Source organism: Meles meles, chromosome 18 (assembly GCF_922984935.1).
Source record: "Meles meles chromosome 18, mMelMel3.1 paternal haplotype, whole genome shotgun sequence".
In the NCBI taxonomy this organism is placed as follows: Eukaryota; Metazoa; Chordata; class Mammalia; order Carnivora; family Mustelidae; genus Meles; species Meles meles.
The window spans coordinates 26,192,997-26,210,930 of record NC_060083.1 but is presented as its reverse complement, the minus strand read 5'-3'; the positions used below and the strand labels follow the sequence as shown (position 1 = coordinate 26,210,930).

Genomic DNA, 17,934 nt, shown 5'->3' with positions numbered 1-17,934 from the left:
CACCCATGTGCGGCCCATCAGGTCTGAAGCTCCTCTCCTCCCCTCCTGGAGTTGGGGTGTGTTTACATATGAACAGCCTTTCTATCGCCCCTGCCCAGGAGATACCGCACCCCCACCGCTCCCAGCACAGGACAGTGTTGCCTGAGCATCTGCGCCTTGGAGCGGGGCTGTGGCTGGGGTAACCTGAGCCCGTCTGCAGAGCCCAGCATGGCACCCAACCCAGAGCACGTTCCTGCACGGTAGCAGCTGTCTGCTTACCCCGGCCGATGGGAATCTAGAATGCAAAGGGGCAGAGGCATGTCGACAGCAATAAGACACATGAAAACAAGACGAGGATGGAGGAGAAGATATTTTCCACCCTGCAACAGCCCCAGGAAAATGGGATGGAGATGTGGGCTGGCAGTACCAGCTGAGGAGGAAACCAGAGCGAGCTTCTTGTCCCGCAGGCAAGGAAGGCACTGCAAAAGAAAAGGCTTTCTGCTCTGCCTTCGGCTCAGGTCAAGATCTCAGGGTCCTGGGATCGAGCCCCGCATCGGGCTCTCTGCTCAGCGGAAAGCCTGCTTTCCCCTCTCTCTCTCTCTCTGTCTGCTCGTCTGCCTACTTATGATCCCTCTCTCTCTGTCTGCCCGTCTGTCTACTTATGATCCCTCTCTCTCTGTCAAATAAAAAAATAAAAGTAAAAAAATAAAAATAATAAAAAGGCTTTCTGGACAGTTCTGGGAAGAGATTTTTTGGAAAGCTGGGAGAGCTAGGAACCCACAGCACACACCTCACAGGGAGCCAGACGAATGTGTCCCATGGCTGCCTAACCACAGCACAAGCCTCATTACACTAACTCTGCTGCTGGCTCGGAGGCCCCCATCCATGGCGTAGGCAGGATGAGGGGGACAGGTGGCCACCAGGCTAGCTCCCAAGGCCTGTGGAAAACACTGGGGTTGCTCCCCACAACAAGGCAGAGAGTAGTGCATTAGAACAAAAGGTCCTCACAGGCAGGCTCTTTATTTTGCTCACTGCTCTGTCCTTGGGCCTAGAATTGCCTGGCACGTAGTAGATGTTCAAGAAGTATCTGCTGAATGACGGACTGATCTCTCTGCCAAGAAAGCTGAGAATGAAGCAGGAAGGGAGGCTGAAACTCAGGCCTCAGAGTCTGGGCTGCATCCAGCCAGTCTTCCTCCTGGTAAGCATTGTCTTCGGCCACAGACTACACACCTCCCCGCGGAGAGTGAACCCCATCCTCAACGGGGCCTCCAATAAGTTGCATCCCGATACAGGGACTGTTCCAAGCAAGCCTCCTTCCACTCCTCTCCCATCCTTCCTTCTTGCTCCCCTTCCCTTCTTTGGTCACCAATGCCACCAATTCACACTGGACCCCATCCCTCTGGAGCTGGCATTTGCAGGCACTGCTTCAACTATGGCAGCTTGGGCCAGGGGCCTACAGCACTCCTGATTTTCTCTGGCAATGATGACTCAACAGAACCACCTGGACGGCTTGTTGAAAACTGGGTTTCTAGCCACCCAGCCCCACTCTGAGTTTCTAATGCTGAGCCAGAGATTCTCCATTCCCAACAAGTTCCCAGGTGATACTGACACTCCTGGTCTAGGGACCACACCGAGAACTTCACTAACCTGTGGAATTAATCGTATTTAATGCAGATGGTGTGTGAAAGGGACCAACCTGGCCAGAGTAGAGATGGAACAGTGTCAAAAATAATAGGAAGATGGGAGCACCTGGGTGGCTCAGTGGGTTAAAGCCTATGCCTTCGGCTCAGGTCATGATCTCAGGGTCCTGGGATCAAGCCCTACATCAGGCTCTCTACTCCACGAGGAGCCTGCTTCCTCCTCTCTCTCTCTCTGCCTGCCTCTCTGCCTATTTGTGATCTCTGTCTGTCACGTAGATAAAATAAAAATCTTTAAAAAAAAATAATAATGGGAAGATGGCTGGGTTCTTAGAGGACATCGTAAAATTAAGCAGAATTCCATTTAAATCTCTAAGACAGGATTCAAAAATGCAAATGACTACAGATACCACGCAAGTAACGTAAGAGTGAAGCAATAAGAGATTGATTCAATAATCAAAAACCTCCCAACAAAGCAAAGTTCAAGATCAGAAGGCATCATGGTAAATTCTGCCAAGCACTTCAGTAAAAATTACCACCAGTCCTTCATAAACTCTTGAGAATATAGAAGGGAACACTTCCCAACTCATTCTACAAGGCCAGCACTATCAAAACCATACAAAGAAACTACAAGGGAAAGGAACTACAGACCAATATCCCTGATGGATATAGATGCGAAAATCTTCAGCAAAATACTAGCAAACCAAAGTGAACACCATGCCATAAGCCACGACCAGGTAGGATTTATCCCAGGAATGCAAAGTCATTATGGTTCAACATTAGAAAATCAATGCAATACATTGTATTAATAGAATGAAGAGGGGAAAATCCCACACGATCATCTCAACTAATTCAGAAAAGGCACTTGACAAAATCCAGTAATAAAAACACTCAGAAAAATAAAAATAGAAAGGAACTTCCTCAATATGATAAAGGCCTTTTTTTTTAACCCAACTCATTCTCAATGACACTGAAACAGTATCCATAAGACCAGGAACCAAGTAAGGACACCCACTCTCACCACTAGTATTCAAGGTGATGAAATTTCTAGCCAAAGCAATTGGGCAAGAGAAAGAAATAACAGGCTTCCAAATTGGAAAAGAAGAAATAAAACTATATATGTTTAAAGATGACATGATCCCACATAGAAAAACGCAGGGGCTCCTGGGGGTTCAGTTGGTTAAGCATCTGACACTTGATTTCGGCTCAGGTCATAATCTCAGGGTCATGAGATGGAGCTCCACGCTGGGCCCTGAGCTCAGTGTGGAGTCGGCTTGGGATTCTGTCTCTCCCTTTCTCTCCCCTCTGCCCCTCCCCTGCCTGCACACTCCGTCTTGCTCTCTCTCCAATAAATAAATAAAATATTTTTAAAAAGGGAAAGAAAAAGGAAAACCCAAAGAATACACATACACACACACACACAACTAAAGCAAATAAAGGACATCAGTAAAACTGCCGACTATAAGATCAACAAACAAATATCAGTTGTTTTTTTATATGAACAATGAAAAATCTAAAAAGAAAATTAAGAAAGCCATTCCATTTGCAATAGCATTTTTTAAAACCTAGTACAATTTAACCAAGGAGGTAAAACACTTGGACACTGAAAAGTACAAAACAGTAATGAAAAAAATTAAAGAAGACCTAAATAAATAGTATGACATCCTTTGTTGGTGGATTGGCAGATGCAGTATTCTTCAGATGGCAATACTACCCAAACCCCTATTAGAATCCCAGCTGGATTCTTTGTGAAAATTGAAAAGCTGATCCTAAAGCCGATCTGGACACTCAAGGGAAAATAATCAGCCAAAATATTCTTTTTTTTAATCTGAGTATAGCTGACCCACCAATGTCACATTAGTCTCAGGTATACAACAGTGATTTTTTTAAAGATTTTATTTATTTATTTGACAGAGAGATAGAGAATACAAGTAGAGAGAGCCACAGGCAGAGGCAGAGGGACAAGCAGGCTCTCTGCCGAGCAGGGAGCCCAATGTGGGGCTCAATCCCAGGACCCTGGGATTATGACCTGAGCCAAAGGCAGACACTTAACTGACTGAGCCACCCAGACGTCCCGAGTCTTTAGGATTTTCTATGCATAATACCATGTCATCTGCAAATAGTGACAGTTTAACTTCTTTAGCAGTTTGGATGCCTCTTATTTCTTTTTCTTATCTGATTGCTATGGCTAGGACTTCCATAACTGTGTTGAATAAAACTGTCAAGAGTGGACATCCTTGCCTTATTCCTGATTGTAAAGGAAAAGGCCTTGGTTTTCACCACTGAGTACGATGTCAGCTGTGGATTTTTCATATTTCTTTATCATGTTGAGGTATGTTCCCCCTAACCCTACTTTCAAGAGTTTTTATCATGAATGGATGTTGAATTTTGCCAAATGTTTTTTTCTGCCTTTGTTGAAATGACTATATGATTTTTATCCTGTCTTTTTGTGGTATATCACATTGACTTGCAAATACCTAACTATCCTTGCATCTCCAGAATAAATCCCACTTGATTGTGGTGAATGCTCTTTTTAATGTATTATTGTATGCAGTTTGCTAATATTTTGTTGAGGATTTCCATATCTATGTTCATCAGGGATATTAGCCTATAGTTTTCTTGTGGTGTCTGTCTGGTTTTGGTATCAGGGTAATGCTGGCCTCCTAGAATATATTTGGAAGCTTTCCTTCCTCTTCTATTTTTTGAAATAGTTTGAGGAGAATAGGTATTAACTCTTCTTTAAATGTCTGGTGAAATTCACCAGTAAATCCATCTGGTCCTGGACTTTTATTTTTAGGGAGTTTTTTGATTACTGCTTCAATTTCATTACTTGTGATTGGTCTGTTCAGATTCTCCATTTCTTCCTGCTTTAGTTTTGGAAGACTGTATGTTTCTAGGAATTTATGCATTTCTTCTAGGTTGTCCAGTTTACTGGCATATAATTTTTTCCAATATTTTGTTTATTTAGGGGCTCCTAGATTGGTTAAGTGTCTGCCTTTGGCTCAGGTCCTGATCCTGGGATCGAGCCCCATATCGGGCTCTCAGCTCAGTCGGGAGTCTGCTTCTCCCTCTCCCTCTGTCACACCCCACACTCATACGCATTCTGTCGAGAGAGCGAGAGAGAAAGAGACAGAGAGAGGGTTGGTGGGGGAGTACAGGAAGAGGGACAAGCAGACTCCACTGTGAATATGAAAACCAACGCAGGGCTTGATCTCACGAGCCTAAGATCATGACCTAAGCAGAAACCAAAAATTGGAGGCTTAACCAATTGAGCCACCCAGGCCCCCCAACACATAATTTTTTAAAGTATGCTCTTATAATTCTATTTCTGTGGTGTTCATTGTTATTTCTCCTCTCTCATTTCTAATTTTATTTATTTGGGTCCTTGTTCCATTTTTCTTGATGAGCATCAACCAAGCACTCTTGAAAAAGAACTCACACTTTCCAATCCCAAAACTTACTATAAAACTATAGTGACTGAAGCAGTGTGGCACTGACATAAGATAGCCACATAGAGCAATGGAACAGAACTGAGAGTCCAGACCGAAACCCATGCATTTATGGCCAGCTGACTTTGGACAAGGATGCCATGACCACTCACTGGGGAGAGAATGGTCTTTTCAACAAATGGTACTGGAAACACTGGATACCCACAAGCAAAAGAATGAAGTTGGACTCCTACCTTTATAACATAAACAAAAGTTAACTCAAAATAAAGCAACAATCTAAACCTAAAAGCTAAAACTGTAAAACTCTTAGAAGAAACCTAGGTGGTAGGGGTAATACCTGGGTGGCTCAGTTGCTTAAGCAACAGCCTTTGGCTCAGGTCATGATCCTGGAGTCCCAGGATGAAGTCCTGCATCAGGCTCCCTGCTGAGCAGAGAGTCTGCTTCTCTCTCTGACCCTCCCACCTCTCATGCTCTAAATAAATAAAAATCTTTAAGAAAAAAAGAAGAAGAAGAAAACATAGGGGAAAAATATTCATGACCTTAGATTTGGCAATGGATTATTAGATATGACACTATGTTTTTTAATTAAGAAAATAGAGGTAAATTGGCCTTCATCAAAATTAAAACCTTTTGTTCTTCACTGGATAGTACCACAGAAATCAAAAGAAATCAACAGAATGGGAGAAAATATTTGCAATATTTGCAAATTTGCAAATCATGCAACTAATAAGAGCCTAGTACCCAGAATATATATATATATATATATATTTAAAAAAAAAAAAAAAAAGACTCAAACTTGAGCAGCTGGGTGGCTCAGTGGGTAAGCCTCTACCTTCGGCTCAGGTCATGATCTCAGGGTCCTGGGATTGAGCCCCGCATTGGGCTCTCTCCTCAGCAGGGAGCCTGCTTCCCCCTCTCTCTCTGCCTGCCTCTCTGCTTGCTTGTGATCTCTCTCTCCCTGTCAAATAAATAAATAAAATCTTAAAAAAAAAAAAAAACTCATAACTTAACAAAAAGGCAAACAACCCAATTTAAAAGTGGGCAAAGGACTTGAACAGACATTCCTCCAAAGAGGATATACAAGTGGACAATAATCACAAGATGCTCAACATCATTAATCACTGGGAAATGCAGATCAAAACCACGGTGAGATACCACTTCACCCCTACTTGGCTGGTTACAATGAAAAACATATATATAGAAAATAACCAGTGCTGGTGAGCATGAAGAGAAACGGGAAGGCTCATGCACTGCTGGTAGGAATGTAAAGTGGTGTAGCCACTGTAGAAAACAATTTGATGATTCTTCAAAAAGTTAAATGTAGGGGCGCCTGGGTGGTTCAGTCAGTTAAGTGTCTGCTTTTAGCTCAGGTCAAGGTCTCAGGGTCCTGGGATCAAGCCCTGCTCCGGGGCTGTTGAGCAGAGAGCCTGCTTCTCTCTCTCCCTCCACCCCTCCCCTGCCTGTGTTCTCTTTCTCTATCTCTCAAATAAATACATAAAATCTTTTTTTAAAAAGTTAAATATAGTGTGTTACCATATGGCCCAGAAATTCTACCCCAGCTATAGACTGAGAAGGACTGAAAACAGGTAATCAACAGACACTTATACACAAAAGTTGTTCACTTGTACAGTGAACAGCAGCAGCACTAGTCATACCTGCCAGAAAATGGAAACAATCCCCGTGTCCACCAACAGAGGGATGAACACACTGTAGTGTCCCCACACAGCAGAGTATCATTCAGTCACAAAAAGGAATGAAGCATTGACGTGAACTTGGAAACATTTATGCTAAGTGAAAGCTGCCAGATACAGAAGGTCACAGTCTATGGTTCCATATCACTGAAATATCCAGAGCTCCAAAATCGATAAATCCAGAGCGACAGAAAGCAGACTAGTTTTTTCCAGGAGCTGGAAGGAGGGGAAATGGAGAGTAACAGCTTAAGGGAGTTTCATCTGGGGGTAATGAAAATCCTACAGAACTAAACGGAGGTAGGTCTTGCATGGCAATGTGAACAGACTAAATGCACTGAATTGTTCGCTTTAAAATGATTAACTTGGGGCGCCTGGGTGGCTCAGTGGGTTAAAACCTCTGCCTTCCGCTCGGGTCATAATCCCAGGGTCCTGGGATCGAGCCCCACATTAGGCTCTCTGCTCTGCAAGCAGCCTGTTTCCTCCTCTCTCTCTGCCTGCCTCTCTGCCTACTTGTGATCTCTGTCAGATAAATAAATAAAATCTCTTAAAATGATTAACTTTATGTTCTATAAATTTCATCTCAACACCCACCAACGGAGCGAACCACTGTTGAGCTGCAGCATGCATGCCCTTCCAAAAGGGGCAGCTGGCTGGAGTCTGCTACCAGCAGAAATGGAAGCTCAGTGTACACAAAAGTTTTCAACTCTTCAAGATAAGCCAGGGGCACCTGGGTGGCTCAGTCCATTAAGCATCTGCCTTTGGCTCAGGTCATGATCCCAGGGTCCCTCTCCCTCTGCTGCTCCCCTTGCTCTTTCTGTCAAATAGATAAATTCTTTTTTTAAAAAAAGCCATAAATCAAATTTACATATGAACTCTCACAATTTTTATTCGTTGATAGCCAACTCAAAGTTTTAGAAATATCTATGCAGACCAAACAAAATACATCTGTGAGCCAAATCAGCCCAGAAGACCTAAGTTCCACCCTCTGCCCTGCATAGCAGCAAGTTCATGAATGTCCCTGAGCTGGAAAATGGGATGACAGAAGCAAAGTGTTAGGAAGCCCCCAAGGTGTCCTCTGTTGGGCCCCCGTGATGTACCAGGCACTGAATCAGACACTTCACAAATGTCACCATATAAGCCTCGAAGGTGTCCCGGGAGGAGGTGGGAGGGTGGAGGGTCTGCCCCCGGAGGGTCTGAGTGGTTAAGCAACTCGCCCAGAGTAAACACACGCAGAATAGGCAGAACCTAGACTCAAGTCCAGAATCACCTGGGTTTGCTGCCTCCGCATCTCACACATGTCTGACAGGTGTCTCAGAATTCACAAGGCCCCAAAGAATGCTCATTAATGTTTTTCCTCAAAAACCTTTCTCCACCCATTCCTGATGCTCAGGACAAAACCCCAGAGTCACCATCACTGGATTCTTTATTCCTCACTCCCCACCCCCCATCCTGCAAGTCCACTGCCAAAATACATCCCAAGCCCAGAGGCTTCTCCGAAGCTGCCCTGCCTCCACCACGTCACACTGTCCCTCATCAGGACCAGGCAGCTGCCTCCTCGCCAGGCTCCTGGCCTCCACCCCAGCACCTCCCTCGTCAGTTCCCCCAAATGACTGCCACACTGTCTTTCTGAAAGATAAAGCAAATGACATCGGCACCCAACTTAAAACCCTCCACCACACCACTCCACACCCCTGCCAAGGCCCGGGGACGGGTCAGGCCATTTCTGTTTAGTAAGAGGGTCACTAGGCTCAACCCCTGTCTTAGGGCAGCACAGCTTAAGATTTGGGAGACTCTTTACCCCCACCCCCAAAGAAATGTCCCACACTGTCCACACTCATCCCTAAATGGTCACCCTCAGCTCCCCTAGAGAAAGGAGGGTAACACAGCCAAGGAGGGGAAGGAAGGAAAGAACACAGCCCACCTCGGCCTATGGCAGACAAGTCTGTGAGCGACGAAGAGCTCAGCAGACCCGAGCTCACCCAGTCAACCGAGGCCCTCTCATGTTCCCTACGAGGGTACAAAGAACCTGGCACAGCTAAACTCTGGGATCACTGAGCCTCCAAGAACAATCTGGCTTGGCAGAAAAGGACCTTGACTCTAAGGCTAGCCAGGAAGATCACATACACACACACACATACACCACTCCCAAGTACACACTAACTGCACAGCTCTGAGGCTCTGGGACAGGACGCAGAGACCCTGCCAGGGCCATTTGGAGCACCACGGCACAAAGGGGAGAGAGGGCTGGACCTCCAGGGCAGGCCTGGCCAGCTCCAAGTGTCCATAGCCAGGCAGCAGCCCAGCTAGAGAGTTCCCCCTCCCTCCCTCACCTGGGCACCCCCACTTGCAACATAGCCTGCGGCTAGCTGTGGGTCCCCTCCGGCTCTGGCACAGTGCCAAGAAGTCTCTGTCAGGGTTACACAGAGATGAATTCTGTCCAGTTCCATGCCAGGACCCTATTTCAGCTCTCCAGGCCAGGGAAGAAAGGCTCTGGTCCCCAACTTTGTCAGGGCCTCCCACAATTCCTTCCACACACACGGCCCCCACTGTCCCTGATTTTGTTCCTCCTTCCCCTCAATGACCGGTGGCTTCCCAGCCCCAGAGTAGGCCAAGAGCCACCAGGGGCTCCCTGCCAGGCAACAAGAGAAGGGACTCTGGTTCCTCCCTTACCCACCCCCTCGGGGCAGCAGGGCCTGGATGGGCATTCCTCCACGGCCTGGGGACACTCACCAGAATGTTCTTTAAGAAATCCATCATCTTCCACCAGTGCCCTCCCCTGCAAGTCGGTAGCAAGGGGGGGAGGGGGCTCTGCCTCCCCGAGCACCACTGGAGCTGTTGCTGCTCCCACCCCAGCTGCTGGGCTGCTGCTGACGTTGAACAACTTCCTTAAGATCAAACAAGGAACTGCAGGATTTGGGTGTCCGCCCGGAGCTGTTATTCCACATTGACTGGCCCTGACCTTTGACCTCCTCCTGTGCCAGTGCTGTTTTCCTGGGAGCCCAGGGCAAGGAGTACCCCCCAGGAGAGAGACACCACGCCAGCAGGATGTAAGAGGGGACCCCCTTGGGAGCATAGGCAAGTCGGGGTGCAGGAAGCATTCCTGTCCTTTCATGAGCTCTCTATGCTGCGGGCCCGTGAGGTGGGATGGAAGGCAGGACCCCGTGTGCTTGGGGCCTCAATGTGCCTATCTGTGAGCTGGAAAGCCCAATATATAAGAGAATAAGAACAAAGCTAAAGCAAGCAAGCAGGGGCCTGCATCTTTAAAGGCATTCTCATGGGCCTCCCAGATCCTGAATCGTCCTACCTGAAGGTCTGAAGAAACACCGGCAAGAGTAAGAAGTGGCTCCTTTCCAGGTGGGGCTTATGGGAGGAGGGCCCGGCGCGGTGAACTGGTTTCTTTCATGAACAGCCTAGGGTTTTTTTTTTTTTTAGAATCATTACATGTATTATTTTGGTTTAAGAAAAAAAATTTTTAATGTGCTTTAAAAAAAGAGAGCAGTCCTCATGTCCTGTGGCTATCCCATAAGAAAAATTAAAAATAAATAAAGTAAATGGCTTGGAGAAACACATGTGGCTTCAACAGCTCAGGGCCCAGAGGGAACACAGCAAGGGGAGTGGGAGAGGGAGAAGCAGGCTTCCCGTGGAGCAGGGAGCCCGATGCGGGGCTTGATACCAGGACCCTGGGATCATGACCTGAGCCAAAGGCAGACGCTTAACTGAGCCTCCCAGGCGCCCCCAGAGTGCTGTGCTATTAACAGGAGCACAAGTGTGGGGAGCAAGGAGCCAGGTCCCGGAGCTCAGCCCAGCGCTCACTTGGGTCTCAGCGTCTCTTTCCAACACTAATAAACACATTACGTTCAATACCCATCCACAACCCTCGATCCCATTCCAGCTTTGGGCAGAAAGCAATGTCCCTGGCTCAGAAGGAAAGGAATAAATTTTTTTTTTAATCCCTCCCAAAAAAAGGCAGTGTGGTATGGTGGAAATAGCCCCAGCATTAGTGGTGGAGGATAAGGTTTTAACTCGTGACTCTATTGTTCACAAGCTGTGTGAGCTGGTCACTCAGCCTCTGAGCCTTAGTTTCCCTGTCTGTAAAATGGGGAGATCTGACCCACTTTGCAAGGGGCTTGAGAACAGGATGTGGTGTATAGAACGTGTCTACTAGAGGGCAAAACTCAAAGACCCTCAGCCTTTTAGTTGGTGGTATGAAAAGTACCCCACCACCCGCTCTGCCACACCCAAGGAACCAATCTTGTCTCTGCTTTCCTCACTCTGACCCAGCCCACCACGAGGCGCATGGCCCACCTCCTCTCCCCAGTCCAGCGCGCCATCCTGCTACTGCTTGAGCTCCAGAGAGCCCAACAGCAGCCACGGGTGAACAAAAGCCAGGAAATGCCCTCAGAGGCTGGAGGAGGGCACAGCTCAATTGAGGTCAGCAAAGGCCTGGGCATGGGTCCGTGGAATGGATTGACACTGGAAGTCATAGAGGAAGTCACAGAGGAAGAAGGGCAGAGTTCTAGGATGTGGACTGGGCCACTGCACACAGTCATAGGAGCCATGTGCTAAGGGTCAGCTCTGGCTGCAGAGAAGGGTGACAGTGTCCCTTCCAACTCTTAAAATTCTGATCGAAAACCAGCCTCCCTGCCTAGGGAAAGGTTCCCAGAGTAAGGCTCTGGTGTCCTCACGAGAGGATGCACGGAGGAGAGGGCAGCAGCTATGCTACAAAGGAAGGACTGTTCCCTGCCACACTTGCTTCTGGTTCACCTGCATTCCTGCTCAGAGCCAATGAGTCATTGAGCGGAGCCCCTTCCCCACCCCTGCCATGCCCACCACTGCAGACCCACACCCCAGGCTCGCAACCCCCCTGCCATAGCACCCCAGGGCCCAGGAAGCCTTGTGGTCCACCCCTTGTCTCTGCACTGAAATGCATTCAGAGGCAGCTGGCAGTTAGGAAGGAGAGAAACAGGGAACTAATCCCCCCTGAGCCAAGCCCTGGCTTGAGGCAGGAGACCCAGGGAAGACCAGCCTCCGTCCCTCTCTGACCTGGTTGACTCCTACTTGCACTTTAGGCTTTAGCTTGCAAATCACCTCCTCTCGGAGTCCTTCCTGGCCTCCCCTCCTCCCCAGGTCCTATGGAATCACTTCTCTCTCTGTGTTGTAAGTTCTTGTTTGTTCCCTCCACTTCATCTGGCACCTCAGCGCCTGGCACACGGGTGCTCAATAAACACTTGCTGAATGAATAACGGAAGAAAGGAACTGAGTTCCATCTAGTGACTAAGACAATCACCTAAATCAATAATTACAACACAGTAAAAGAGGAGCAGTAACAGGGATGAGCCGACTCCCACCCCTGCAGGGATGCACGGAGGAGAGGGCAGCGGCTATGCTACAAAGGAAGGACATTGCAGAAAGGGGTTACTGTCCCCATTTTGCAGGTAAGACCACAGAGATACAAGGAAATCACGTCCTGCACCTAAGGATACACTGTGGTAGAACAGGAGTCAATATCCAGGCCTAGGATTCATTCCCACTACCCCCCATTTAACCCTCACGATAATCCAGTTGGGGAGGAGTTGGGAAATGAAGCTCAGAGAGGCTGACTGACCTGCTTAGGGTCACAGAGCTTGGTGGGAACAGAGCAAAGTATTCCAGATGAGAGAGGGATGCAGCAGAGGAAATGGAGAGGAAGGAGGGGCAAGGTGGGGGGAAGATCAGTATATCTGCCTTTGCTAAACTCAAGAGGGCAAGAAGGAAGCTCTGGGTAAGGAGGCCCACACCCCCTGGTGGGGTCATGAGCGCCTGTGGCAGTGGGACCACCCACTGGCACGCGGGTGGGGTGGGCCCACCGGCCGCCATAATAAGTCTGGAGGACAGCCACACACAGAAGAAGGAAGGAGGGCCAGGGAGCCAAGCAGCCATTCCAGTGGGGACAAAACTGCCCTCTGACCAGTGGTGGGAGGTAGGGAGCGGAGATTAAGACCTGAGCAAACCTCCCCTCTGTCAAATTAGCCTCCTGTGCCTCTGAAATGAGACCTCTCTTCCTTCTACACCAGAAAACCTGCTATTTAGAACGCCTGACAGTAATACCTGCAGCAAGCTCACCTGGACCAGTAGGGTTTCCCTCCCTGCCTGCACCTTTTTGCCGCCAGCAGCTATGGTCCAGAAAAAAGAGCAGCAGGGTAGGAGTCAGGCAGGCCAGCATCCAAATCCCAGCCCAGCCACAGGCCAGCTGGGTGACCCCGGGCCTCACTTTCTTCATTTGTATAACAGGAATAGTGATCCCCCCGCCCTTCCTTCCTGGGTACATCTGAAGAAGAAATGAGATGACAGGTATGCGTGCACCTAACACAAGGACAACAACTAGGCAACAAACGTCTACTCTAAATCCGTCAAATTTATAGAATTAGTTTCATGATGGGAGCAGCTGACATGCACTAAGCTCTCGGGACACGTGCCAGGCCCTCGACTGGGCCCTCATGACCATCTGTGAGGCAGTCACTATTATTATGCCCACTCTACATTTGTGGAAACTGAGGCCGACAGAATTCAATAACTAGGTCAACAGGCAACACTGGCAAAACAAACACAGCCTCCAGAGTCCAAGTCCGGAACCACCGCACTAACAGGGCCTGGCTGCACTGTCTGGATCAGCTGCTGGGTGCACAAGAGGCAGGATGCCCAGGGGCCCAATCCCGCCTATTCTTCCCTAAAATCCTTCTGAAACCCTCAGCCCAAATACCCAGAGCACCTGACTTGATTTGGGCACATACCATATTCTGTTTCCTCTTACTGGCTAGGACTGTCTCCTTCTTTCCTCTAAATTAAAAACTCCAGGGGGCGCCTAGGCGGCTCAGTCAGTGAAGCGTCTGCCTTCCGCTCAAGTCATGATCCTGGAGTTCTGGGATCGAGTCCCACATTGGGCTCCTTGCTCAGTGGGAAGCCTGCTTCTCCCTCTAACCCTCCCACTGCTCATGATCCTGCTTGCTCTTTCTTTCTCTCTCTCAAGTAAATAAATAAAATAATCTTTTAAAATTTTTTTAATTTAAAAATTAAATAAATAGGGGCACCTGGGTGGCTCAGATCATGATCACTGAGTGATCTCAGTGTCCTGGGATCGAGCCCTGCACGGGGCTCTCTGCTCAGTGGAGAGCCTGCTTCCCTCTCTCTCTCCGCCTGCCTCTCTGCCTACCTGTGCTCTGTCAAATAAATTAAAAAAAAAAAAAATCTTTAAAAAATTAAATAAAAAATAAAAACTCTTAGCACTTAGAAGCTATGTCTACACACGCCAGATTTCTTCAAATCTAAAATGACCTCTACTATAAGATACAGACTATCTTATGTGTCACTAACAAGGCAAAAACACGGCCAATTACAAACTGGGGCCCGTATCGCTAGTGAGATGCAGCCTGATCTCAGAGATGTTCAATGAGAGGGAAAACGTGTATCTCAAAGCGATGAAATACAGTGGTAGCTACTTGGTAATTATTTGTACTCAGTAATTATTTCTCGGGGTAGTCGAATACTGAACTAGAAATTGCAAGCCTCGAGGCTGTATCTTCCAGCTGGCTAAGGGGAGTGCTCCGTGTCTAAGACTTAATTTTCTCATCTATAAATTGGGGGAGAGAACTCTTCCCTTCAGGGTAGTTTTGAGAACCAGAAGCATTCAAGAAAACGCTTCATCCAGAGAGAGTCAATCATCATATGGTTTCACTTACTTGTGGAGCATAAGGAATAACACAGAAGACATTAGGAGATGGAGAAGAGAAGTGAGTCAGGGGAAACTGGAGAGGGAGACGAACCATGAGAGACTTGGATTCTGAGAAACAAACGGAGGGTTATGGGGGGGGGCGGGATGAGCCTGATGGTGGGTATTATAGAGAGCATGTATTGCATGGAGCACTGGGTGTGGTGCATAAACAATGAATTTTGGAACACTGAAAAAAAATAAATTTTTTTTAAAAATTGAAACTGAAAAAAAAAAGCTTCATAAACTGTAAAACACTGTCCCAACTAAAGTTGGTTGAAGGTGAAAGGTGAAAGGTGGACGTCATCCGTGGTTATGTCCAAGGCCAGACCCTGTGGAGGCACAGCCTTTGGATCATCCAGCTCCCACCTTCTAGGAAACAACCAAGGTTCCTGCTTCCAAGATGTCCCTACCTTGGAACAACGGTGTAACACTTGTTCACAGGCCAGCACTGATTAAGGAATCATACAGTCTACACAGCAGAGACTCTCCAAGCCAGGCTTTGGGGATCTAATCCAGTCTGTGGCCTGAAACTTGCAGGCTTCCAAATAAAGGTGGGCTCAGCTTCAGGTCCAACCCTCCCAGTGGTGAACTGGAGAAAGAGCTCTGTAAGTCTCATGGGGTCATCAAGTTAGAGGCCATCCACCAGGGTGAGCCAGGGCCTTACGCAGCACCTTGAACAAAAGCTTACAGGCAGGAAAGTGATGGGGGTAGCCTGGCTTGGGTCTCACCAATGGCCATACTGTGTTCCCCTGCTCATGTCTATCCTGAGGAATAAGAAATAAAACAACCCTGAGTCAAACGGCAGTGTTGGCCTCCAAGAAAATCTCTGCTTCCCCTCAAGCCTTCTTGTCCCTGAAATGCAAAGTGTCCCACACTCCATGGCTATCCTCTCTCCTAACTAGCACTGGGGGTGGGTGTCTGGCTGAGTGTCAGAGGCATGGCTCCCTCCCTCCACGACTCCTTAGTGATCTTTGTTCCCCAGGCAAGTTTCCTGCATAAACCAGGGCACCTTCCCACTCACCCTGTCCCATTAGGCTTCCTTCCCCTTGCCCGGGTCTCCCCTCTCCGTTCTGCATGCTCTCCTGCCGGCTCTCTGGGAGTGGGTACTGCAGCCACGCTGTCCGGCACATCAGGACACTGGGTCCGCAGCGAGGGCAGCAGAAGCCTTCCATATCCTACTTCTCCCCTCTCCCTCTAACAAGGAGTTTGAAGGCCCAGGCACTACTGACCTTGGTGCCAACTAGCCTCCTCCCCCAATCCTGGCCTTGACCCCCCGCCTGGGAGAGAAAAGGGGCTGAAGAGGCTGCCCCTGGTTTGCCCATTCAGAGAGAATCCAGACCCATCATACCCGGACATGGGACCTGCGCCCTCCCCAGCAGACCTGCTCCCCTTCCTTTATCTCAGGAGCAGCCCCCTGCCCTCCCTTGGGAGTGTCACTGGCCTATTAGTGGTCTCGATGACCTCAGGGAGCCAAGAACATACCCAGCTACTTGTCTCCAAAATAAGGATTCCTCCTATTCTCACTCCCCAACTCACTCCAAAGGCTTCAGGCAAGACTGAGTGGAAGGACACAACTTCACACCATGTCTGAAGCAGGAGGCAGCACAACCCAAGACATGCACCACGGGTCAACCCACCTCGGCAGGCCTCTCCGAGCTCTGTGCCTCGGCTCCCACACTCATTCAGAGTCTACAGGGGCTGCTCTCCCCTCCCCAGAGAGACCACCGGTGCCCTGTCACCCGCTCTCGACGACCCAGCATTTGGCCCAGCACCCTCCTGCCTGAGAGATGCTCCCAGCCATAAAACTCTGCTCTGAGGCAAAGAAGGAAAACAGAGCTCTCCACACACCCCATGCCTACACCAGCACGTTAGTAAGTGACAATGACAAGGTCTAGAGATTCTCTAAGCCAGAATTTCAATTATCTGGGCTCTCCCTGTTAACACCTCCTCCATCCAGGACAAGAGTCTTGGGACGTGATGGAGACAGTCCCATTCCTGGCACACAGCGGGTCCTCAGCCGGAGCACTGGCCTGAGAACCCCACATGTTGGGCTGTTGGGCTGCTGGGCTTGGCCAAATGAAGGGCAAAGTCGGAAAAGAAGCCATAGGAAACGGGTAACTTTGGAGGTTCATGCTCCCAATGTGCCTGAGAGATGCCACTGGAGTCCTCCCACCTCAGCCCCAGCGGCCCCTAAAAGACCCAGCGGCCCCCGCCCCAGAGGGAGACGGCAGAGGGAAGGCTGGGGCACTGCAACCTTGGGTGGTTCGGCCAGTGGCTAACCAGCAAGAAGGGGACAGCTGCAAATTGCATGCTCTTTCCCTTCCCCATCTTGCAGTTAATGATTACCCAAATAAATGCTTCGGTCCCCAGGTGATTCTAACAGTCATGCCCGGAGCTCCACAGCCTAATTACACACACACAACCGTATGGGGACATTGACACTGAGCAGCTCTTTCCTGTAAACCGTAAGTCAAGTGCCATGATTGCCCCACCCACTTTTGCCAGCTGAGGCTGATGAATGGGTGCTGGGGCAAAGGCGTGCCCTCATAAGATCTGGGGCAGGGCTGCAGGGGACCCCCACCCCAGGCCTGGCTGTCCTGGCTCGGGGGCAGCATTCGGCGGCAAAGACACCCCACCTGTGCAGCATCCTACAGCAGCCACCCCCAAACAGACACCGCCCCCCCACGAGGAAGGACAACAAAGAACAGCCCAAACATTCCCAGCCACCCCCCCCCCACACACACACACGAGCGCACACACCCCGTCCTCGGGGATGCTCAGGGGGGCCCCCCAAGATGAGCACCATCAGCCAGCCGCACTGGTATCTGCTGCCTGTATCTGCTGCTGTTTCGACGGTGCCTGACCCACAGTCACCTCCTAAAAGCAGACAGACAACAGAAGAGGTGTGCAGAGCGAAGGAGGACCAAGTACAAGCTCTTAGCCTTTTTCTCACAGTCCGATTGCTTTCCTGCCAGATCCCGGCACCCGGCATCCACTGTGTTGGCAGTGGCGTGCATGCCTGGATCAGAGGGCTTGTGCCACCTTCCAGACCTCAGGCTGAGGCCGTCGGCAGGGCAGGAGCGACCCAGCAGATGAGCCTGCCATGGAGGGAACCTGGAAGCCCATGGCAGACGCACTCACTCGGACCGAGGAGGCTACCACGGACCCCACCTAGGCCTGGTCTCCCCTGTAGATGTCTCCAGGAGCACCTGAGTGGCGAGACAGGCAGTGGACACAGTGGTGGGGTCCCAGTTCCTGGCAACAGGACGCCCTAGGTCTGCCCTGCTGGCTGCTCCCCAGTCCCCGGCAGCCCTGGCCCCAGGCTAGCGGCTGGTGTTGATGGTACTGGCCACAAGGGGGCCTGGTGAGCCATACAGAGGGTCCAGACCCACAGCGTGGCTCTAAGTCACTCCCTGCAATACAGGTGGATA

At 49.3% G+C, this 17,934-nt stretch overlaps 1 protein-coding gene across 8 annotated transcripts in view; it reads right to left on the bottom strand.

Moving 5' to 3' along the window:
• The window catches only part of RAP1GAP2 (RAP1 GTPase activating protein 2), a 241,140-nt gene that overhangs the window by 68,968 nt on the left and 154,238 nt on the right, over window positions 1-17,934 (bottom strand). Inside the window, exon 1 of one of the 8 annotated variants that reach the window (XM_045986024.1) lies at window positions 9,487-9,598. The exons of the other annotated variants lie outside the window; for them this stretch is intronic. Within the exon in view, the coding sequence (XP_045841980.1) occupies window positions 9,487-9,513 (27 nt within the window). The 5' untranslated portion in view covers window positions 9,514-9,598. Of the gene's footprint in view, window positions 1-9,486; window positions 9,599-17,934 lie in introns of those variants that run through there. 8 annotated transcript variants of the gene reach the window in all.